The sequence below is a fragment of the Pavona decussata genome, unplaced genomic scaffold (genome assembly GCF_977016875.1).
Source record: "Pavona decussata unplaced genomic scaffold, jaPavDecu1.1 SCAFFOLD_215, whole genome shotgun sequence".
In the NCBI taxonomy this organism is placed as follows: Eukaryota; Metazoa; Cnidaria; class Anthozoa; order Scleractinia; family Agariciidae; genus Pavona; species Pavona decussata.
Genome location: NW_028145620.1, coordinates 2,730,001 through 2,751,254, shown reverse-complemented (window position 1 = coordinate 2,751,254; position 21,254 = coordinate 2,730,001). Strand labels below are relative to the sequence as shown.

At 38.4% G+C, this 21,254-nt stretch overlaps 1 protein-coding gene across 1 annotated transcript; it reads right to left on the bottom strand.

The window, feature by feature from the left end:
• Positions 1-563: 563 nt before the first annotated feature.
• LOC146460021 (galactose-1-phosphate uridylyltransferase-like) lies at positions 564-16,302 on the bottom strand. Its single transcript, XM_085088788.1, has 16 exons — positions 16,006-16,302; positions 14,484-14,562; positions 13,923-13,971; positions 13,685-13,814; positions 11,972-12,028; positions 10,440-10,481; positions 9,824-9,904; positions 7,879-7,928; positions 7,171-7,253; positions 5,292-5,375; positions 4,251-4,284; positions 3,751-3,802; positions 2,844-2,909; positions 2,564-2,605; positions 1,414-1,909; positions 564-1,067 (listed from the first exon to the last, which is right to left on the bottom strand). Exons 1-15 carry the CDS (start codon positions 16,258-16,260, stop codon positions 1,901-1,903), a joined length of 1,113 nt encoding a protein of 370 aa, XP_084944914.1. The 5' UTR covers positions 16,261-16,302; the 3' UTR covers positions 564-1,067; positions 1,414-1,900.
• Between the last annotated feature and the right edge of the window lie 4,952 nt (positions 16,303-21,254).

The window sequence follows — 21,254 nt, the reverse complement described above, 5'->3', positions numbered from 1 at the left end:
TATCAGGAGCCATAATCAGAGAACCTAACGTTTTTGACCCCTTAATTGTTTTCTCAGCGTTAATTGTAAAACTAAAGTTCCTGGAATCTTCAATATTTTATTTTTTTCAAAGCTGAAGTTGCGAAACTCTTTTAATTAATAGGGACACTGAAGGGACGGAGCCAAGTGGCCGTAACAGAGATGACGTCATTTGGTTCCACCTGAAATCCACAAGCATACGGGGCAGCTTCAGTTCCCCTGGACCTTAGTCGCCGAAGAAATAAATTTATTCGGGCAAAACAATAGTTAATAAAAACAGAAAGCAAACAGCATGGTATGCTCAGAATCCTTCACAGTACACAAGCGTTACGTAAAAAAAACTCAGAGGCGAACGTTTTCGACATTGCTGGAGTGCTTTCAAATGTTCGAGGGGATTTATCACAATATAATACACGGGTTTCCTTGATAAAATAATTTGATGATGATGATGTCGATGAAATACTTATTTAACACGGTATCACATTCATTAAAGAAAAATGGTCTTCCAGAGAGCCGTGATGAACAATTAAAACTAAACCGCAAACTCAATGAAACAAACCTTTATTTTTTTTTATTGTTCATGGTATTTCTCACTCTGCAGTCTATAAAACGCTTTTCTTCTACGCAAGTTTGAAGTTTTGCCTGACCTATGCACTGCCGGTATAAAAAAAACAATGAAACACACTTTTCTATGTTATACATAGATGCATACATAAAACAAGGTATTTTAAAATAGCTCAGTTCTCACAGGCGCGTCTCTATCATTGCAGTCTCAAATTAAATATATAAAAATATTCAGTTTTTCTGTTGTGACGTCAGTGTTCTTGTTAGTACCAAGGATAAAATATTGATTCGATCATGAAGCGAAATGTACGATAATTATTATTGTGAAACAATGACATTCGGGTAACGATGAAGTGAAATTTCACTTTGACTATTCCTTTCAGTAACAGTAACAAAATATTGATTTCAATACCAAACGAAACATACAATATTAATGTAAAATAATGCAATTCGGATATTAATGAAGTGAAATGTTTATTCGTTTTCTCTTCTAATTACATCCATTTTGAAATCACTGGTGATCCTTGGAATCTGATTGGTCCAAAATGATGCAATTTATTCCCAAATTGCACCATTTCTTGCTCTAAATTGCATCCTTTCTTTAGCCCATCAAAATGGAAAGGAAGTAACACAAATAGAATATTAATATTGACAATGATACTCTGTGATTTCAAAATGGATGTAATTAAGTGGTAATTGAACTTCGTGTCGTGCAATTTTGGTCTGAAATCATACTTGTGATTTCAAATCAAACTCGCGCTGCGCGCTCGTTTGATTTTGAAATCACGCGTATGATTTCAGACCAAATTGCACTCCACTCAGTTCAATTACCAATATTAATTTCACCATTCTTCAAAATATTGATTTTTCTTTTCTCATGCTAGTTGCATGCTAGAAAATTTTCAATCCGGCCTGTTCCAAGCGTTTAGACAGCGAGGAAATCGCGAAGATTTGATATGCGGAGAGGAAATTAAAAGGTGTATCCTCTCCTTATTTATCTTCAGCGCCGTTGCCCAGTTCATTTGAAACTTGTTGATTTTAAATCTGAAACTCTCGTACACGTGTAATCCACTTTTGACTCCAAAGGAGACTAACTAGCTAACTAGTGTTACAATTTTCAAACTGACTAAAAATTGTTCCATAACTTGTCCACTGAGGGAAATCTCAAAATGTCAGTACATGTTTGTATTGTCCGTACGCCTGGTGTGGCCATTTCAGTCATTGTGGAAGTCTTGACTTCAAATGCCAACAATGAATAATTTAGAGAGCCATTTTCTTCCCGTGACTCATACATAGATGATTCCCAGTTCTTCTCAGCTTATTTATTCTGTAAAAGATAGGATACGAAAAAATAAATAAATGAACAGTGAACAAGTCTTCAGATGTTACTATTGAATATCAATTTTGAAAGGCATTTTCCTTCCACGATTTATCAAAAAGTTAGATATTAAATACGTACGACAGTCTCCACTGAACAGGATACAATTTAATGTCAAGCTGACCTCCTGGAGACGAGATTCTTTGATTACTGGTACATATAGTGATTTGATGAACATTGCCGGGTATGAACCCATATTTTTTTTAAATTATAGATTAATCGAACCTTCGTCATGACAGTAATTAATTAACCCTTGAATAACGCGGGCCTTTTTTATTTGAAAAGTTTTATGTTTCCCTTATGGCCCGAGTGTAGGACGGTAAGTTAGGTATCGTAAAGTTTATGAACAATACACCAACCCAGATGGTTTAACTTTTCTCATCGGCGGCAGCGCTTAAATCAGTTTTCATGCTGGAATAAAAAAGGAGCATTGCTTCTTCCCCTGGAAAAGTTGCTATTCCATCACAGGGTGCAGAGAATGCAGAGTTCACAGGCTAGGACTAGTGGCCTTCACGTACCCCGTCCAATATGCTAAACACTTGATTAGCACACATTTGTTTGGGGTATAGGGATTCAACTGTCCTAGTACATGGCAAATGTTACCTTGTAGTGAACTTCAGATAGATTCCTCAGCTTTTCTGCTGCCTGCAAAAAAAAGAACAACTTAGTTAAGGGGTACGTAACATGTGCACATAACCTATTTAATTTGGAATACCGCTGTTGAAGCTTACATTGCATTGGTTACAAATAAAAGGCGGTCGGTCGGGTCCACGTCTCTTTTCGCAAAAAGGCAGTTAAAACATTGCCAGACCATTTCTGACTGAATATATTTGAATGTTCTCCTTTTAGGCCCAGTATTTATAATAAGTGTTTTACTGCCCACCTGCTCCGCTGTCAGGTCTCTTTGGCCTTGAGCCAACATTTCATAACCAACCATGAATTTCTTTACCTATAAGAAGAAAAGAGTATTAAAACAAACGTGACATTATGTTTGAAGCCAGGTGAATAAAGTAATGATAGAGGTATTTTTTTTATTCGGAAAAAGAAAATCCCAGTTCTCCTATCAGAAGTCGAACCTACGACCTTCCGATTACTAGTTCAGATGCTCTATCACGGATTTTCGTCTTCAGAGTAGGTATGTATTACTGACCCAAAAAAAAAAGAAAAGAAAAGAAAAAGAAAACTCTATCAAGAACAGAGTACTTCGCGAAATTTGAGTCCTTATGTTTAAGAAAATCCCAAATCAAAGAATGACAAGGGCATCTCGATAATCGTGGTTCTTTCAAAACAGCTGAGGGAATAATTATTGAGAGCTAAAACTGAATTGACGTTGAAAATTGAAGAGCATCTTTGTATAATCGATAGCCAATATAATCAAAAAGAAAACACAACAATTTTCATCTATATGTTATATGTCATGTTGGAACAAAAGTAACAACGTGTTGTTGAGGACGTCCAATAATGGACTTTGTAAGCTTCCCAGAGTGACAAGCCTGCACACTTCCTTGTTAAAAGCACGTCCCTTCCCGAGAAGTGAACACGTTTTTCGGTGTCCATCAAGCAATCAGAAAGTAGTTGAGAAACCCTGACAGACTAGCCTAAGTATACATTCTGTGAAAGATAATCTAAAAGTACTGTTATTTACATCCTGCAAAAGTAATTTAAGCTCTACAGTCCAAGAGGTATCTCAAATAATTTGATGTCCAACTTCAACTCTAATGACCTCTAATCCTACTTCAGACCAAAGTATACAGCTTTTCTGTACTAGTGTGTTGAAGAAATGCGCTTACCGTGGCAGAACGAAGTAAAGGAGGGTAGTAATGGGCGTGCAGCTGCCAGTGACTGTTCGGAAATGAAAACACAAAGTGTTGTAAATAGCAGAAGGGCGTGAAAGGTACATTTTTTATATTTACAGCGCCTTTTATATTGTGACACCTTTGTTATGGGTCTCTACAAACTTAAACACGGACCCGCACCATAAAAGGAACCTGTGCCTGGCCAAGGCGCCAGTCATTTCATTGTAGACACTGAGCTGTGAACATCGCAGAGTCCGTGCGGCAAGATAAAAAAGGAAATTGACAGAATAAATTAAAATTCGTATGCGTATTTGCCTCGTGAATAAAGCAAGAGATTTGCTAATTTGTTTTTTTGCGGCTCAATTACAGTATATTTTGTGAGCAGTCCTGTTTCAGTGTCAGCGTTTTGTGCTGTTCAATCTGTTGACAAGCTTCTTGGTCTTGACTACATTACTTTGCCATGGAACTAAAAAGCTTGTGGTGGTTAATCTCACCTACAGTCTGTGTCTTGTTTGCCTGTTGGTGCACCTGTTTGAAACAAAGTCAGATAATATTATTCTCCCTACTCCCCTAAGTGTCCTTCCCTCTCCACATCAGTACCCTTCATAAAAGGCCATGTAGTCTTTAAAGCATTTGATCCTCTCTTTGAAAGGTTTTTCTGTAATTTCGCTTCTGTCACATCACAATATATTACTCTAAGTTTACCTCCCTCATGCTCATGCACCAATTTCTGAAATTCTATATGTGCAGTTTTTTTCTGTCTCTGAACAATAAAGCTACGAATTTAATTACGACAATTCGCCACATTTGCAAGTGCACATGCTGTATTACAGTCCAGAAAAAAAGAGATTTTATTTTGAATTACCTATTAGAAATGCGAAAGAAGTTTGTAGCTCAAGATTTCCATCAAACATGTAAATTGTAATACGTTGAAGACAGAATTTATTGAATAAATAATTAAGAACGTGGAAAGAGTCTTCCATGAATATTTCGCATATTGTCGGAATCAGTGGCCACAGTTCATGCATGCACACTCTTTAAATAAGTAGATAATGAGAGTAAGGGTCTTGTGTGACCTTAAGTTTCCTAATACAATTTGCTCTCTACAGGAACAATGGAACCATCTGCAACAAGGCAAAGCTGCACTTGACCCAAAAGGCTAGTGCTTGATTTTGATCTCTGTAACAGGAACTGGGAGCATTACAATTCAACATGGATGTGAGAAGGGTCACCCCAAACAGTTATTGAATAAATATGTGGTTATCTCTAGTATTTAGTCAAGTCACCCGAATGTTTAGCACGTACCCAAGTGCCACCTGAATTGACAAAAGACAATATGGAGCAAAGTTTCTTGTCTAAGGATATAACATAATGAACAGGATAGCTTAAGCCTTAACCCTGTTGAGACTGTAAGTCAGATGTGCTTATCACTACAAGACAATCAGGACAATGATATTGCCAATTTTAATTCCAGCTATTCAGTAAAATAAGTAAATCACAATAAGTTAAAACTGAGTTTGTGGTTCATTGCTCACCATGCCATCCCATAGAATATGGAAATGAAACCTCAAATAAGTTGTCATACTTGATGAGTAGTCTCTTCATAATCTCAGCAAGTTCTGCAACACAAATTCAAGCTAAGATTCAGGTCCGTTTCTCGAAAGTCCCTGTAACTTACCGGGCCGGATAGGTGTCTTTGGTGATAAATGTTTCTTAACAGAAGTCAATTTTTGTTAGCTTTGAATACTAAATTTTAAAATATTATAATTCTATGAAAACATTGGCCAAGTACCACGTCTGTAATCACTGAATAACCGGCGAAAAAAAAAATTAAAAATATACTTATCGGGGCCATTAAGTTACCGGGACTTTCGAGAACCAAGAAATTCATTTTTTACGTAATGCTAAAGGTTATATATATATATTTATGGACTGATCGCTTCCTGGTCGTGAATGTCTAGTGCGAAAAAGTGTCAAATGTTGACAAATTTGCTTGTTATACAAATACGAAGCTGGGGCCAGTTTCTCGAAAGACCTGGTAACTTACCGGGCCCGGTAAGTAATTGTGGTGACAATTTTTGTTAGCTTTGAATACTAAATTTTAAAATCTTACAATTCTATGAAAACTTTGGCGAAGAACCATGTCTGTAATCACTGAGTCTCGGTAAGTTACCGAGACTTTCGAGAAACGGGCCCCAGTATAAAGTACCCAAAATCAGGGTTAGGTGCATTTCTGGACATAAGTGAACAGGCACTCAAATTTGTAATACAATATTTCAGAGATGATAATAGTTATCAGAAACCGCAGACACATTTTTATAAGCAACATCTGCAATTTACAATAGCGTCACCTGACCAACATCTATTTCTGACAAATTTTCGAGGTGCTGGCACTCCCGGTATGAGGATGGGTTGTTTTTTTAAAAAATTCGTTAAGACTGGAATTTTATTGCTTGAAAGATTATCGAAGTAAAACAACTCCAAAGATCCGCATTTATTATGCAATAACTGAACACTTCTTGGCATTATACATATTATGTACAAAATTTGCCCATTTTCAACAGGCGGTCTGGAGGGGCACCTGGTACCTTGAGACCTACACCGAAACTGGAATCCTAACGTTTATGTTATGGACAAAGTTAAATGTTTTATAAGCTATGTAAGTTATCATATAATTTTGAGATTTGGGGCTCACAAGAATACAGTGAACTGTTGTGAACTTATTGAAAAGTTGCCAATCAATCATTCAGTCATGAAGTCAGTGAATCAATCAACGAAAGTCAGTAAGTCAATGTGTCCCTCTTTGTCATTAAGTCACTCAGTTAGCTTAAGGCAGTTTGTGAGGCAGTCTGAGACAGAAAATCAGTTAATTGAGAATGATGGACTGGCTGACTGACTGATTGACAGTCAGCCAGTAGTCAGCCAGTCCATAGTACAGTCTCAATCACCAAGTCAGTCAGTCAGTCAGTTTGAGTCACAAATTAACTATAAGTCTGTCAACCAGACAGCCTGAGTCAGGCAGTTCCAAGGCAGGATCATGAGCTTTTGAGTTTTAGGGCAGTCAGCCTTCATCTATAAGCCTGTGTTAGCCGAGTTAGCCAGTTAGTTTGACCAGAGTAAGACAGTTAGTTTATTAATAAGTCATCCAGTCTGAGTTGCAGGCAGTCACAGTACACCACACGGTCACTCAATAAACCAATACAGAGAAAATAGATAATTCTAGCTAAATATTGACCAGTACTCTATTGCTTTGGGCTATGATCATGGGATTTGAGTCTTTTGCTGTGGAAATGCAAGGAATTTTAAGATGCCATTTTAGAAGCAATATTGTCAAGCAAGTGTACATTATCATTCACACAGTGAGAGTTTTTCGCTTAAAATAACTGATTTATAGAGTAATGAGTCACAAATTACGTTTCTGTTCCTCCGATGTAACATCTGATAGCCTTGGTACATGTCTTTTAGGAAGGAGAAGAACTTCATATGGCCATGTTGCCCTGAAAATAATGGTGCAGATAAAACATGTCCATCATGAAAATAAAGTATACTGTGGTCTAAATTAATTTGTTTTTAGTTGGAACCTTTTCAAACCAGTTTCAGTTCATCTTATTTTCCACTGTTCCAGATTATGGGTAATGAAACTAAGACAAACTGAAAGGAAAACACAAATTGAACTGATTTAAATAATTTAAACTGAAAACAAATTTAAACCACAACCCATACAGTCAAGACATGTTTGATGTACATTAGCAAAATAAGCTGCCTGGAAATCAGAGTAAGCTCTGCCATGGGACATATCAACTGCAAGTTTTATACATGTACAATAACTTCCTCCTGGCATGATCTAACCAGTGCTCTACTTAGGACTAGAAGATGATTCACCCCAAATTTTCCGTATTAAAATATTTGCATTGCAATTAACTTTTATGTTAGAAATATACACATTGTAGCATACCTTTGGCAAGCTGAGTCCTAACCTCCAAAAACATTTAGTGTTAAAAACTTTATTGACAAGCCTTTTGGACCTTCACTTCAGAAGGAATAAATGACAACCAAACACTCTCAAACGTTTGGATAGTGGCATCATGAAAAATATTATTTAAAATAAAAAATCTTACTTACCAGTAAGGTACAACTACAATCCAGTCATTATTTTCCACCACAATGCGAACCTAAAAGGAAAAAAAGGATATCATAAATTTACTGCAGTTGGCAGAAATAGACATAAATTAACATTAGAAAATCAAATATAAGAATACTGTAATACCCACATTGGGCTTATACAACTTATACAAGCATGCTACGCAAAATTCCCCAATCCCATAGAGGAGCCAAATCTTGCCTTTGTTTTGCTAGGGACAGTGTCTTCTGGCCAAAGCATTTTGCCAAGTCATGTTCCACCTGTACTCAGTATGGAAAACAAGCCACCACGGAGCTCATGCTGTCACATCCCACACAGACCCGGCCTTGGCAGTTCATCTCACAAGATATATTTTTGAGTCTGAATGTAAACAGTACCTGGTCACCGTAGACCACTGCAGTGGTTTGTAAGAGTTAGACCAGCTGGACAACACCTTGTCGACCACCACTGTCAATCTCACCAAAGCCCACCTCACCCACCAGTGCATACCCTTGCCCCTGCATTGCCTCACAGACAATGGGCCACAGTTTTCCTCCACCAAATACAAGAACTTTGGCCATGCATATGGATTTGAACACATCACCACTTCTCCATACTGGCCTTGCAGCAATGGCAAAGCCGAGGCAGCTCTAAATGATGCCAAATCAATATCAACATGTATAATCTCCCCACTGTTTTCGATTACAACACACACATTTGGTGACGATTTTGCTTATTCTCATAACATGTATGTTTCATCAACTAGGGACATTATGAGGAGAAATTAGCTGTTTGTCACTATTGGTCTGGCACTCCTCAACATGCGCAACACACCACCCTGTGCATGGTCACTCCTACTCCCTAGTGCATTGACTCATGGTAAGACACACTCATTCACTACTTCCTCTGTCAGATGACCTACTCAAACCTGTCTCTGCAGACCCCACCACCATCTCCTCTGAGACAACCTGTCACAAAGAGGTATCCAAATCCCAAAATGATAAGCATGTACAATTCCCTCTGTCCCCACTAGCACTGGGCTAACATGCTAATGCAAAGACTTGCCCATTCCAGCAGGGGGATCCATGGTCCATGGACCTACAGTCAGATTATTAGCAACCTATTACCTTGTTCCTACAGAATAGGCACTGGTAGTCAGTTTGCATGTGACGTCATGGTGGCCATGTTGATGTACAGGAACAATAAGATTTTTCTCCTCTGGGAGTTAACTTCCATTTTTATACAACTATGTGAACAAATTTTCTTTTGAGAATGATGATTATTCTAGAAAGTGATGTAGGCATACTCGGAAAAAAGAAATCCGAGTGCTCCTATCAGGAGTCGAACCTAAGACCCTCCGATTACTAGTTCGGATGCTCTACCACTGAGCCACAGGAGACTCGTGGGAGCTAAGGCCATTAAACTAGGTTCATGGAACAAACATCCTGCATACTGCTAGGATTTGAATGTCGAACGTGTGGTATATGAAAGAAATGCGATGGTATATTTCCATCCATGAACTTAGTTTAATGGCCTTAGCTCCCACAAGTCTCCTGTAGAATAATCATCATTCTCATTCATTCACCAGGCTGGAAATATACCATCACATATTTCTTTCATATACCACACGTTCGACATTCAAATCCTAGCAGTATGCAGGATGTTTGTCCCATGAACCTAGTTTAATGGCCTTAGCTCCCACGAGTCTCCTGTAGCTCAGTGGTAGAGCATGCGAACTAGTAATCGAAAGGTCTTAGGTTCGACTCCTGATAGGAGCACTCAGATTCCTTTTTTCCGAGTATGCCTGCGTCACTTTCTAGAATAATCATCATTCTCATTCATTCACCAGGCTGGAAATATACCATCACATTTCTTTCAAATTTTCTTTTGTTTTGTACACCAACGTGGTGGCATTGCAAACCACCTATTATATTATACGTAACAAACCTTCTGCTCTGCCTCCAGCCTTGCATATTCAACTAACATTGGTTCTTTGTGTTCATCTAGGTATTCTTTCTGAGTACGATTCTAGCAAACGTATAAAATGAAATTGTTTGATAAAACAGTATTAAATCATAAAACAGTTAGTGTGTCAAACAAATATACTAATAATTATTGTTTACAAATTATCTATAAGCAGGAAGATACAACCCACTATGGAGATTCTTCATATGTGCAACTTACAATATATTTTTTGCACAAATAAATAAAAGTTGAAAGAGTAATTTTGAAAGAAAATTTAATGAAATGTACATATTTATGTCAAATAGCAGCATTTGTCAGGTATTTAGTAGCTAGAGAGTCTAGTGACTGGGACAAGCAAAGACAAGAGCAGTAACTAGTGTTGGCATTAATGTAATCAAATGACCTGTCAAGGGTATTAAAAGGTATCAACAATAGATGCTTTTTACAATGGATTTAAGTATTAGTACAGTGCAAGTTGGCAGCACCTGAAGGATGAGCTTGACGAGTTCAAATTTATGGTAACAAACAGGAAAGTGCTAAACACCTAATTCCACGGCTGCAGTGAGTTATGAAAAAAAAAACATTAGAAAAAACTCACCTCTGCAGCAGGTTCATTTGGTAGAAAGGAGCTTGCCCATATCTTGAAATAGAGGAAAGGTATTTTCATCAATCAAATTAAAAAGACTGTAAATTACACTGGAATTACACAACGTTTAACTGAAGAGTTCATGCAGGGTATGAGGGAGGAGTAGAAGTGACCATTTTGGGCACAAAAAGGAAAAACAAACTAAACTCATTTTACTTGTTTGTCAAAAACAATGTATTAAGGCCAAAACCGGTTCCTTTTAAGAAGTTTATATTTTTTTGGAGGGAGCCTGGGGACTCTGTTTTAGCTGGGGGGTGGGGGTGGCAGACAAATCATCACCTACACCCCTATTACAGTTAGTATGATGATGATGAAGATGATCTGGATAAACAGGCAATAAATCAATGTGTCTGTTTTACATTATTTTTGCTGAGATAGGACCAGATATCAGCTTATATAGGCGCCAATGGTTGCTGCTATCAGTCCATTTGTTGGTCCCACCCTGTTTTTTATGATGGTGAAACAGGATTAAGTGACTGAAAGAACTTGAAATAGACACCGGGGGTGGTCATTGCCAGAAAATTGTTACATCCCTAGTGATTCTTTTATGTCCCACAAGAGTGATCAGTGAAAGTGCTGTGCGGCGGGGCCTATGGTTTTATATCCATGTCCGAGGAGACTAGAAAGTCTAACCATCTGCAGATGTCAGAGCAAAGGCAGCACTTTCTCCTCAATTATTTCATGACCCTGAGTGTTGGTCCGGGCCAAGCAATTGAACCAGGGCTCCAAAGTCTGGCACCCAACCTATTGAGCTAACCAGTCTGCTGATGGTATTAGCCCTTTGATTAGCCATTGCACAATAACTGAGCAGGAGGAGCAGGGATGGCGCAGTGGTGAGAGCACTTGCCTCCCACCAATGTGGCCCGGGTTCGATTCCCGGACTCGGTGTCATATGTAGGTTTAGTTTGTTGTTGGTTCTCATCCCTGCTCCGAGGGTTTTTCTCCAGGTTCTCCGGTTTTCCTCCCTCCACAAAAACCAACATTTCCAAATTCCAATTAGACCTGAAACGCATGGACACCTTTGAACGAGCCCAGAAAGCTCTTTGGTGCTTCATGGGTAAATAAATTACACTACATTACAACTGAGTTTCATCTACTAAAGAAAGTTCATATTTATTGATAGTAATAATAATAATAAAGTCTTTATTTCCACACAAGATAAAAAATATATATCTTATGTCACAACATTTGAGTAAAAAGTACATACATCTAAGTTATTTACAATTAAAATACGCTCACATAGCTAAATTGTATCCAAAAATTAGGTGATTAACGTAAGAGTTCTTGAATCTATCTGTATTAACTTTCGGATACTGACTTGTTTGATTCCTTAAATTGTAAGTCAATAATTTCTTCTTGGGTAATAGTCTCCTTCGAGGGTGTCGGTCTATGCCAGATACCTTACTAAATACTTTTCTATCCTGCTTTTCTAGAAGGTTCTTGATAGAAAAAGATTTAGATGTATATTTACGTTTGTAACTTACTTGACAATGTGGATGAGGATTGGAACATCCCATGGCTGCACCTCTATTCTCAAAAATCTACAATAACAATAACATATTTAGAAGTCACTGCAGTTTGAATTGTCAATGTACACTCTAAAACAGCATGGCAGAAAAATAATGTGGAAGAGAAATTATATTGTGATCTTGAGCTAACCTTACTCACAGTTAAGAACAAACTAAATGTGATTGGGTGAAATTGAATGAAATGCTTCCAAGTTTACAAGCATTCTTGACAAGTGCTTGCTTGACTGGCCTCAGAGCTCACACATTGTTGTTGGTTTGCTCACAATAGCAAAGAATAATATTGGAAATTTGCTTCAATCTATTGTCATCACAAAGATTTGTTCTCATATGATTTCAAACAGTCATCTCCTCTTATTATTTAGGTTTTTTCCTGTTTTCTTTGAATCACTTTGAATTCATTTTTTGTCACATGGCCTCTGATAGAGAGAAATTGGAGAACCTTACACTCATGTCCCCCCCAGAAATTAGTTGTATTGTTGATAAAAGAGAACACAAATTCCACAATGAGGCAATCCAAAAAAAACTGAAAAATGAATTTTTGGTTTTTCCTGTTTTCTTTGAATCACTTTGAATTCATTTTTTTCATGTTGCCTCTGATAAGAGAGAAATTGGAGAACCTTACACTCATGTCCCACCAGAATTTGGTTGTATGTGTTTGACAAAAAGACAAAAATCGGCATCACACTTGGAACACAGGTCCTTTACATGCCCAGCTCTTCAATAATACAGTATACATCAATCATCAGAACTGACTCCCTCTATTAATTATGACTTAGTCCTGAACTTGACTTCCACCTAGCCAGTCACCAAAAATCTTCTTAAGAGAGAATGAACTATTTAATCAGTAAATGACAGAGGCATACTTGGGAAAAAAATCTGAGTACTCCTATCAGGAGTTGAACCAAAGACCTTCCGATTACTACGTAGTTCAGATGCTCTACCACTGCTACAGGAGACTAGTAGGAGCTAAGGCCATTAAATCTTCTTAAGTGCTACCCTCATATTTAACCTAAGAGTTATACTGATTGATAATTTCACACTGTTCAGAGTACCCAGCAATTAAACATGTAATCAGATAGACCACATTTGTATTCTTGGTATTGAAGTGGATCTAGCTTGCAATGGAGGTAACTGAACTGAACTGAAACTGGAGGGTCTTGTATGTGGGGGAATAAATTGAAAAGTTTTGCATGTGAAAAGCTTCCCCAGCTTAAAGGGGCAGTGTCACAGAGATTTTGCCGTAAATTGGTCAACACTGCTCAATTATTTGACTAAGAACCTCTTTTCTATCATGAATTGCTCTTACAGCACCGGGAAGAGAATATGAAATGACTTCTCCGAGAAAGAATAAACTATAGTCAGTTTTTAGCAATTTTTCCAAAATACTCAAAAGGAACTTGAAAAAATTGGCCAGTGTTTTCAAGTTGCAATCCATTTCCATCCTAGCCATATGCAGTAAAAGATGAATGATACTAGTTTCTGTGCACTAGACTAGTAAGGTTATCGTTAACAAAACTAAACTATTATTTGAACATTTACAACCATACAAATGTGGTTTTTGGCTATTTAAAGGGACGCTAAAAATAGGTGACACTGCCCCTTTAAGCCTCACGTACAAATTAGTCCCAGTTCCAGTCCAAAAGGGAGGATAAAAATAGGATCAATTACCTGAACCCAGCGATATGTTTGACTCAACTCCTGATACTGTCTGATCCATTCCCTGATGACTTCCAAAATTTCATCAATGGACATAAGAGGAAGGGTCACATCAGACCACGGATGAAAGCACAATACACGACTATAACAGAAATAGAATTAAAAATAATTACAAAACATTCTTATTCAGGAAAGCCAAGGTTACTTTAATGACAATATTAAGTTTTACCAATAATTATTTTATTCCTACCATGTTCCTTGAGCTGGTTCACATTTCAATAATGGATGAGCAGAAGGACCTGACAAAACAGTTATTTTTGACACGTTTTAGTTCAGAAAATACAGTGCATCTCAGTTTTATTTTACTATAAACCATCTTTGTCATACTTTATTTTCCATTTATGTAATACATAATTTCATAATTTGCAATTAAAAAACAAACAAACTAATTTTTGTATCTTGATTTTGCCATTTCTTTGTTTCTTTCTTTGTGTTAGCTTCAGTACTATATGAGTACAAAGTAATGCAACTTATTATGGATGAAAGACAAAAATAATTAATTTTGCAAACATCCAGTATTGTGCAGTTCCATAAAATATCCATACTGCCACCACAGAAGGTTTATTCTTTTGCACCCTCCTCTCCCTAGGAAATTCCTGTTTAGCTTCATACGTTGCCCCCATCCCCCTAGGCATTTCCGATGATCTTCCATGGGGTGGTTATTGACTTTTTCTGGAAATGCACATTTCTGGAGCAATAGGATTCTGTATGCATAATTTTAAGTCACCATACCATGGTGGGATAATATTACCTGGTGAGGGAGCTTCACCTTGTAACAATGCAGGAAAGTCATTCTCAAACACATATGTACTCTCATAGTCTGGATTCTCCTACACAAAATTATGACAATTATTAATGCCATGAAATTAAATGGGAAAACAACATGGAGTGTTTGGATCACAAACCAAGGCAACATAAATTAATTAATTGTAAATATACAGTCGAACCTCCACTAACGGACACCTCCCATAGGCGGACACCTAGGCCTCTTGTAAGCAGACAATTGGTCATGTTCTCAGCTACACACAAACACTACATTTTTAACCTCCTAAAAGCAGACACCTCTCTTAGGCGATCACTTTTTCTGGTCCCAAGGGTGTCCGTTTACGGGAGGCTCAACGATAGTCACTTACATGTATTAGTTTGTATGTTGTTGTAGCAAAAACAAAAAAAAAATACCTTTGTAGGCATGATGACTTGCGGCCCTATGCCCCACTGGGGGCTCAAAGGACTAAGGAGGGAGGCATGATGACTGACTGGTTAGTACAGGAAATGTTTCAACTTTATACAGGATCAGAGAGCACAATTTATTATTTATTTCTGGGTTTGCTAGATTCAAGTGAAAGCCTGATGAGGTAATTTTGTTGCTGTGCTGGGCAGATTTCTGGTGTGGAGAATGCAATTTAGGCCCCCTTCTTTCACTCTTTTTAAAGACATGTCTTCTGGGAAACTGGTGCATATTTTTGACTTTATTTTCAGGTATGAAAGTACAGACAGTATAATGACATGCATTTCTGCTTATTGCTTATTGTAAAGCATATAGGGCTTAATATTTTTTCGGGGAAGGGGGGGGGGGGGTTAAGTGGATTCAGCATCATCTTTGTTGAACACATAACAAGAACTGTGGTATCATGTCTCACATAATCACATTGGATCATTAGATGGATTTACATGACAACACCTGAGCTGACAGAATCTGCGATCATCAAACTCTTCAGAACACATGGCATAAGATGGGCACAGAAAACTTCATTTACAGTGGCCTGTCTCCCCTTCTTTTACAACAAATACAATATGGCTTCTTGTTTTACAAAGGCCTTCACTTTCCCCTTAGGTTAAGGCATGAGAAAACAAACCTCCCTCGCAGTCCCTCACTTCCCTGCTAGGCAAATTATCAATCGAATCTACTTATAAGGTGCCATAAAAAATCTACTTGTCCCCGCCTACCCCCCCCCCTCCCCCCATCTACCACCACCAGGGGATAGTCGATGATAGATGCATAAAGAGATTCAAGAGCTCTGTGGTGTTGCATTGGTTGGGGAGTGGAAAAGAGTATTTCTTTTATAATAAGGTAATTTGGCCACCCTAAAGAGATTCGCGAGCTCTGTGGTGCTGCGTCGGTGGGGGAGTGGAAACTAACACTCTTCTCTATTCATAAAAACTGACATACAAGGGTGAAGCACAAGACACATTTTCTTATTCGAGAAGACGCAAATAAGTTTTGACTTGTTTCGCAGCTTATCCAGTAAACACTGTATCACCCTGCTCCTTACCTTTCCACTTGCGCGCACTGTTCGTGGGCATAACGGGTTCTTTGCGTCCCAACGCGGGATATCATCTTCTTGCGGTTTTTCAACTTGTCCTTTCCATGGTCTTTTCATTCGATGAGGGGATACTAAAATCCAATCGCCACGAAGAGGATTGTATCTAGTATGTTGGTACTCGGTGGGATCAAAGGTTTTTCTTTTTTCAACTGGATGAGAGCCAATTTCAGTTCGCAAACTTTCCTGGTTATTGCTGTCCGCCATCTTTGTTTATGATGACCTCGTGATCCCTCGCTGACGGGGAAGGGGGGAGGGGTGGGGGTAAGGGATTAGCAACTGCAATGCGACAAACCGATTAGTGGTGCCGGATCACTTGTAGAAACATAAAACAAATATCAGGGCCGTAGCTAGCATGAGGCAAGACGAGGCAGTTGCCTCGTCTTGATTTTGGTCTTTTTTTTTTTTTGGAAGAAACGTTCAATTGAGAAAATAATCCCTAAAAAAAATTGGATTATTGGTTAAGATAAACCAGCTAATATAAGGTATATGAATTTAGGGGAAAAGCATTTTAATGAGGTTAGTTCGTTTCATGTGAACTGTGAGTAGCGGTTTTTCAAATGATTTAAGGTTACAGAGGGTCCATTAAGGAGACGCATCGTGACATAACCGTGACAGGCCGCGCGACATCAAAGGTCACCATTATTCCCGTGTCTTATCTGCGATGGCTGAGAGCCGTGTGGGAGCTTTCTTTACTTATATAACGGCCGTAAAAGAACAAAAGGTCGTTTGCAGTGCTGGCAATCGATTTATTGCAAACACTATAATATTGAACGTTTCAGCGAAAAGAAAATTAAAAAAAAAAAAATAGATTTTAAAAGATTTGTGGATCAAGCCTTTCTCGTTTTTAATAGCTCTTAAAAGAGCCGTTTGCATTTGGTCGGCGTAAGAGAGGCATTTCAAAACTTTTGACGGAGCTAGCCCAGTTTTGCCTCTTGAAGTGAACATCCATACTGACTACCATTGAGGTGATGTTGTCTTTCAGACCAAAATAGGTTTCTACTATCCGTCGTAAATAATCCTCTCTCAGTACAGCTGCGGTTATCGCAGAGGTGTTTTTCAAGACATGCAGCAATGCTTTTCGATGTTCTTCAAAGGTTCCCAGGAAATCGAGGCGATCGTCACGGACACGGCTTATCTCTTTCACGACTTCCATCTTGGTGGTACAGTGAAATTTTGAAGCGGGAAGCAAGTCAAGATTTCGCATACGGGTAAATGCAGATGGTCATTAACTTGGCACCAGTGTCGCTAAGCAATAAAAAAATGAACTTCTAAACTTGCCCAAGATTGACTTTTCTGAAGAAAAATTCCACGGAAAATGCTTACCAGAGCACCTAGCGGCTCGCGCCTTCGGCGCTCGAAACTTGCCTCGTCTTGTTCTGAAGTCTGGCTACGGCCCTGAATATATTTCAGTTATCCTAGCCTTTGTTGCTTATTTCTATCAAGCTCGCCACCTCCGCCGTTAGGATCAGTCTGCCGTCAGTATTTTGATTAGTAAGCATACCAGGGGACCTTTTTCTCTCATGAGTCGCGATACTTTACGAGCGGATCATCCTTCCTCTTCTTCTTTTTCCAAACACGTCGATTGCTGGCAATTTTTGGCGCAAGCGTGCCCAATGTATTCCATAAAATCGCAGACTAAAATTGTGCTCATAACGATACTTTTCGAGTCCGGTTTATGACTGACCTTAAATTTTAATGTCTGAACTTTCAAGAAACCGGTAGGCTCGTGGAGGGAATTCAGTTTCATCTCAAAATTGGTTAAGTTTGACAATAAAACAGCTTGTACCACCGAGCTATAGCTAAACTATCCTCTTATGCAGTCGTTTTTAGAGGACTTGCCTTCCTTATTCATGGGAGGCTATAATTAAACAGGCAACCAAACAGTCTATAGTCTACGGGTTAATCAATAAATCAGTAACTGATTCTGACTAAATTCTGTTGACTATACACTTCTACTGTTTCTTGCACTAACACTTTAACCTGTATTGTGAAACTATCTATCATCATCATCTTGCTACTATCCAAGCATATATAGGCCTCAGGTAATTTGGTAACTTGCGACCATGCCCTCCACCAACCTTCCCCTTCTTACTTTTGTGATGACACAGAAGCAAATTTAATTTTTCAATTTCAAGACTCGTTTAGAGTTATTGACCTCTAAAGGAGTAAAAAAAGTTAAGACTGGACTTTGAAGCGTTCGACTTTCTTTTCGTGTAAGTTTTTTTTAAATTCCACTTCTGTGGCTGGCACCATGATAGCGTACATGTTCTGAAATTCTGTATCCGCGACGAAAACTTGAGCACATAATGATGACCCAATGATTGTTTTTCCGCCTCTTTAATTTTTCGAAAATTAAAGAACTTTTAAGAATTTTTTAACAGGTTATACTGTTGCCATCATAGTAACCTATTATGTTGAGAAAATGACCACAACTTGTTTGCCAATATTTAGGCATTTGTTTGATACCATTATTCGGCTGTATCACCTGATAAAGAGTGGTAGTTGATCCATTCAAGGATCAAACCAGTGCCATCGCCTCGATTGCAGTTTGCTATACATCAGTACACATGTGCCTAATAAAACTGCAAAAGACGATGGCATGAAACTTTTACTCTATCAGAGGACACGTTTTTGCCCTCCAGCAGCTTTTTCCTAATGCAAATGATCTGCTCTTCTGGCGTTCCCGACGCACCCGATTCACTCGACCCCAATGGGTAACAGCCGCTGAATATGCACCATCGTACGCGGCTACCAGCCGTGTATCGTACGACTATAGTATATTACCCATAACGCACTGCACAACGCCACGTAACCCATCGTATACGATAACCGGGTAAATTTGTATTGGTTAGGCTGGACTGAGAAGCAGTTCCCGAAGTTACAAAATTTGATCAATTTTACGTTGAAAATAAACGTAGTGATGCTTACGATAAAAAATAAGTCACTTTAGCCCTTATTTTGCTCCGCAAACCATCTCTAAATATATTCCCGTAAGCCATCGTATACGATGACTGGGTAAATTTGTATTGGCTACGCTGGACTGAGAAGCCGTTTCACGAAGTTGCGAAATTTGATCAATTTTACGTTGGAAATAAACGTAGTGATGCTTACAATCAAAAATAAATCATTTTAGCCCTTATTTTGCTCCGTAAACCATCTCTAAATATATTCCCGTAAGCCATCGGATACGATGACCGGGTAAACTTGTATTGGCTACGCTGGACTGGGAAGCCGTTTCGAGAAGTGGCGAGATTTGATTAATTTTACGTCGGAGATAAACGTAGTGCTGCTTACGATCAAAAATAAATCATTTTAGCCCTTATTTTACTCCGCAAACCATCTCTAAATATATTCCCATAAGCCATCGTATACGATGACCGGGTAAATTTGTATTGGCTACGCTGGACTGAGAAGCCGTTTTCCGAAGTTTGCTAAATTTGATCAATTTTACGTCGGAAATAAACGTAGTGCTGCTTACGATAAAAAATAAGTCACTTTAGCCCTTATTTTGCTCCGCAAACCATCTCTAAATATATTCCCGTAAGCCATCGGATACGATGACCGGGTAAATTTGTATTGGCTACGCTGCACTGAGAAGCCGTTTTCCGAAGTTGCGAAATTTGATCAATTTTACGTCAGAGATAAACGTAGTGATGCTTACAATCAAAAACAAATCATTTTAGCCCTTATTTTGCTCCGTAAACCATCTCTAAATATATTTCCGTAAGCCATCGTATACGATGACTGGGTAAATTTGTATTGGCTACGCTGGACTGAGAAGCCGTTTTCCGAAGTTGCTAAATTTGATCAATTTTACGTTGGAAATATAGGTAGTGATGCTTACGATAGAAAATAAATCATTTTAGCCCTTATTTTGCTCCGCAAACCATCTCTAAATGTATTCCCGTAAGCCATCGTATACGATGACCGGGTAAATTTGTATTGGCTACGCTGCACTGAGAAGCCGTTTTCCGAAGTTGCGAACTTTGGTCAATTTTACGTCGGAAATAAACGTAGTGCTGCTTACGATAAAAAATAAGTCACTTTAGCCCTTATTTTGCTCCATAAACCATCTCTAAATGTATTCCCGTAAGCCATCGTATACGATGACCGGGTAAATTTGTATTGGCTAGGCTTGAGTGAGAAGCCGTTTCACGAAGTTGCGAAATTTAATCAATTTTACGTCGGAGATAAACGTAGTGCTGCTTACGATCAAAAATAAATCATTTTAGCCCTTATTTTGCTCCGCAAACCATCTCTAAATATATTCCCGTAAGCCATCGTATACGATGACCGGGTAAATTTGTATTGGCTACGCTGCACTGAGAAGCCGTTTTCTGAAGTTGCGAAATTTGATCAATTTTACGTCAGAGATAAACGTAGTGATGCTTACAATCAAAAATAAATCATTTTAGCCCTTATTTTGCTCCTTAAACCATCTCTAAATATATTCCCGTAGGCCATCGTATACGATGACCGGGTAAATTTGTATTGGCTAGGCTTGAGTGAGAAGCCGTTTCCCGAAGTTGCAAAATTTGATCAATTTTACGTCGGAAATAAACGTAGTGCTGCTTCCGATCAAAAATAAATCATTTTAGCCCTCATTTTGCTCCGTAAACCATCTCTAAATGTGTTCCCGCAAGCCATCGTATACGATGACCGGGTAAATTTGTATAGGCTAGGCTGGACTGAGAAGCCGTTTTACGAAGTTGCGAAATTTGATAAATTTTACGTCGGAAATAAACGTAGTGCTGCTTATGATCAAAACTAAATCATTTTAGCCCTTAATTTGTGTGGAACATTTTACTAGACAACACCTACATAATCGCGGACCCGATACGCAAAACATCTCCAGTGCCTGGATGTCCCACAACATACCGTAACGTTCCGATACTAAGGACCCTCCGAAGGTAACGACCCCTCGAAAGTAACGTCAAAACTTTGTGGCTTCTAATAAATTTTTTAAAGTTTTTTCCAATTTGTTTTTTATTTTTTAAATAAACAAATTTTTAATTTTTTGACTCGCATGTGCTCCTGTAATTGTTGGCAACCGCCTTCTCTGTAAGTTTGGACGTGAACTGTATAGGTTACTCAGAGACCGAAAGTTCTTGTTTATCAATTGCAGACCAGATGTTTTGAGCAGGGGATGTACTAATGCCTTTTTCCATTCGTCAGCGAAGTAAACATGCTCTAATGAC

Coding starts and splice junctions, on each gene's coding strand:
- LOC146460021 (XM_085088788.1), bottom strand. CDS start 16,260: ATGGCGGACAGCAATAACCAGGAAAGTTTGCGAACTGAAATTGGCTCT. Junction 14,563..16,005: donor CAGTGCGCGCAAGTGGAAAG/GTAAGGAGCAGG, acceptor AATTTTGTGTAG/GAGAATCCAGACTATGAGAG. Junction 9,905..10,439: donor CAAATGAACCTGCTGCAGAG/GTGAGTTTTTTC, acceptor TACGTTTGCTAG/AATCGTACTCAGAAAGAATA.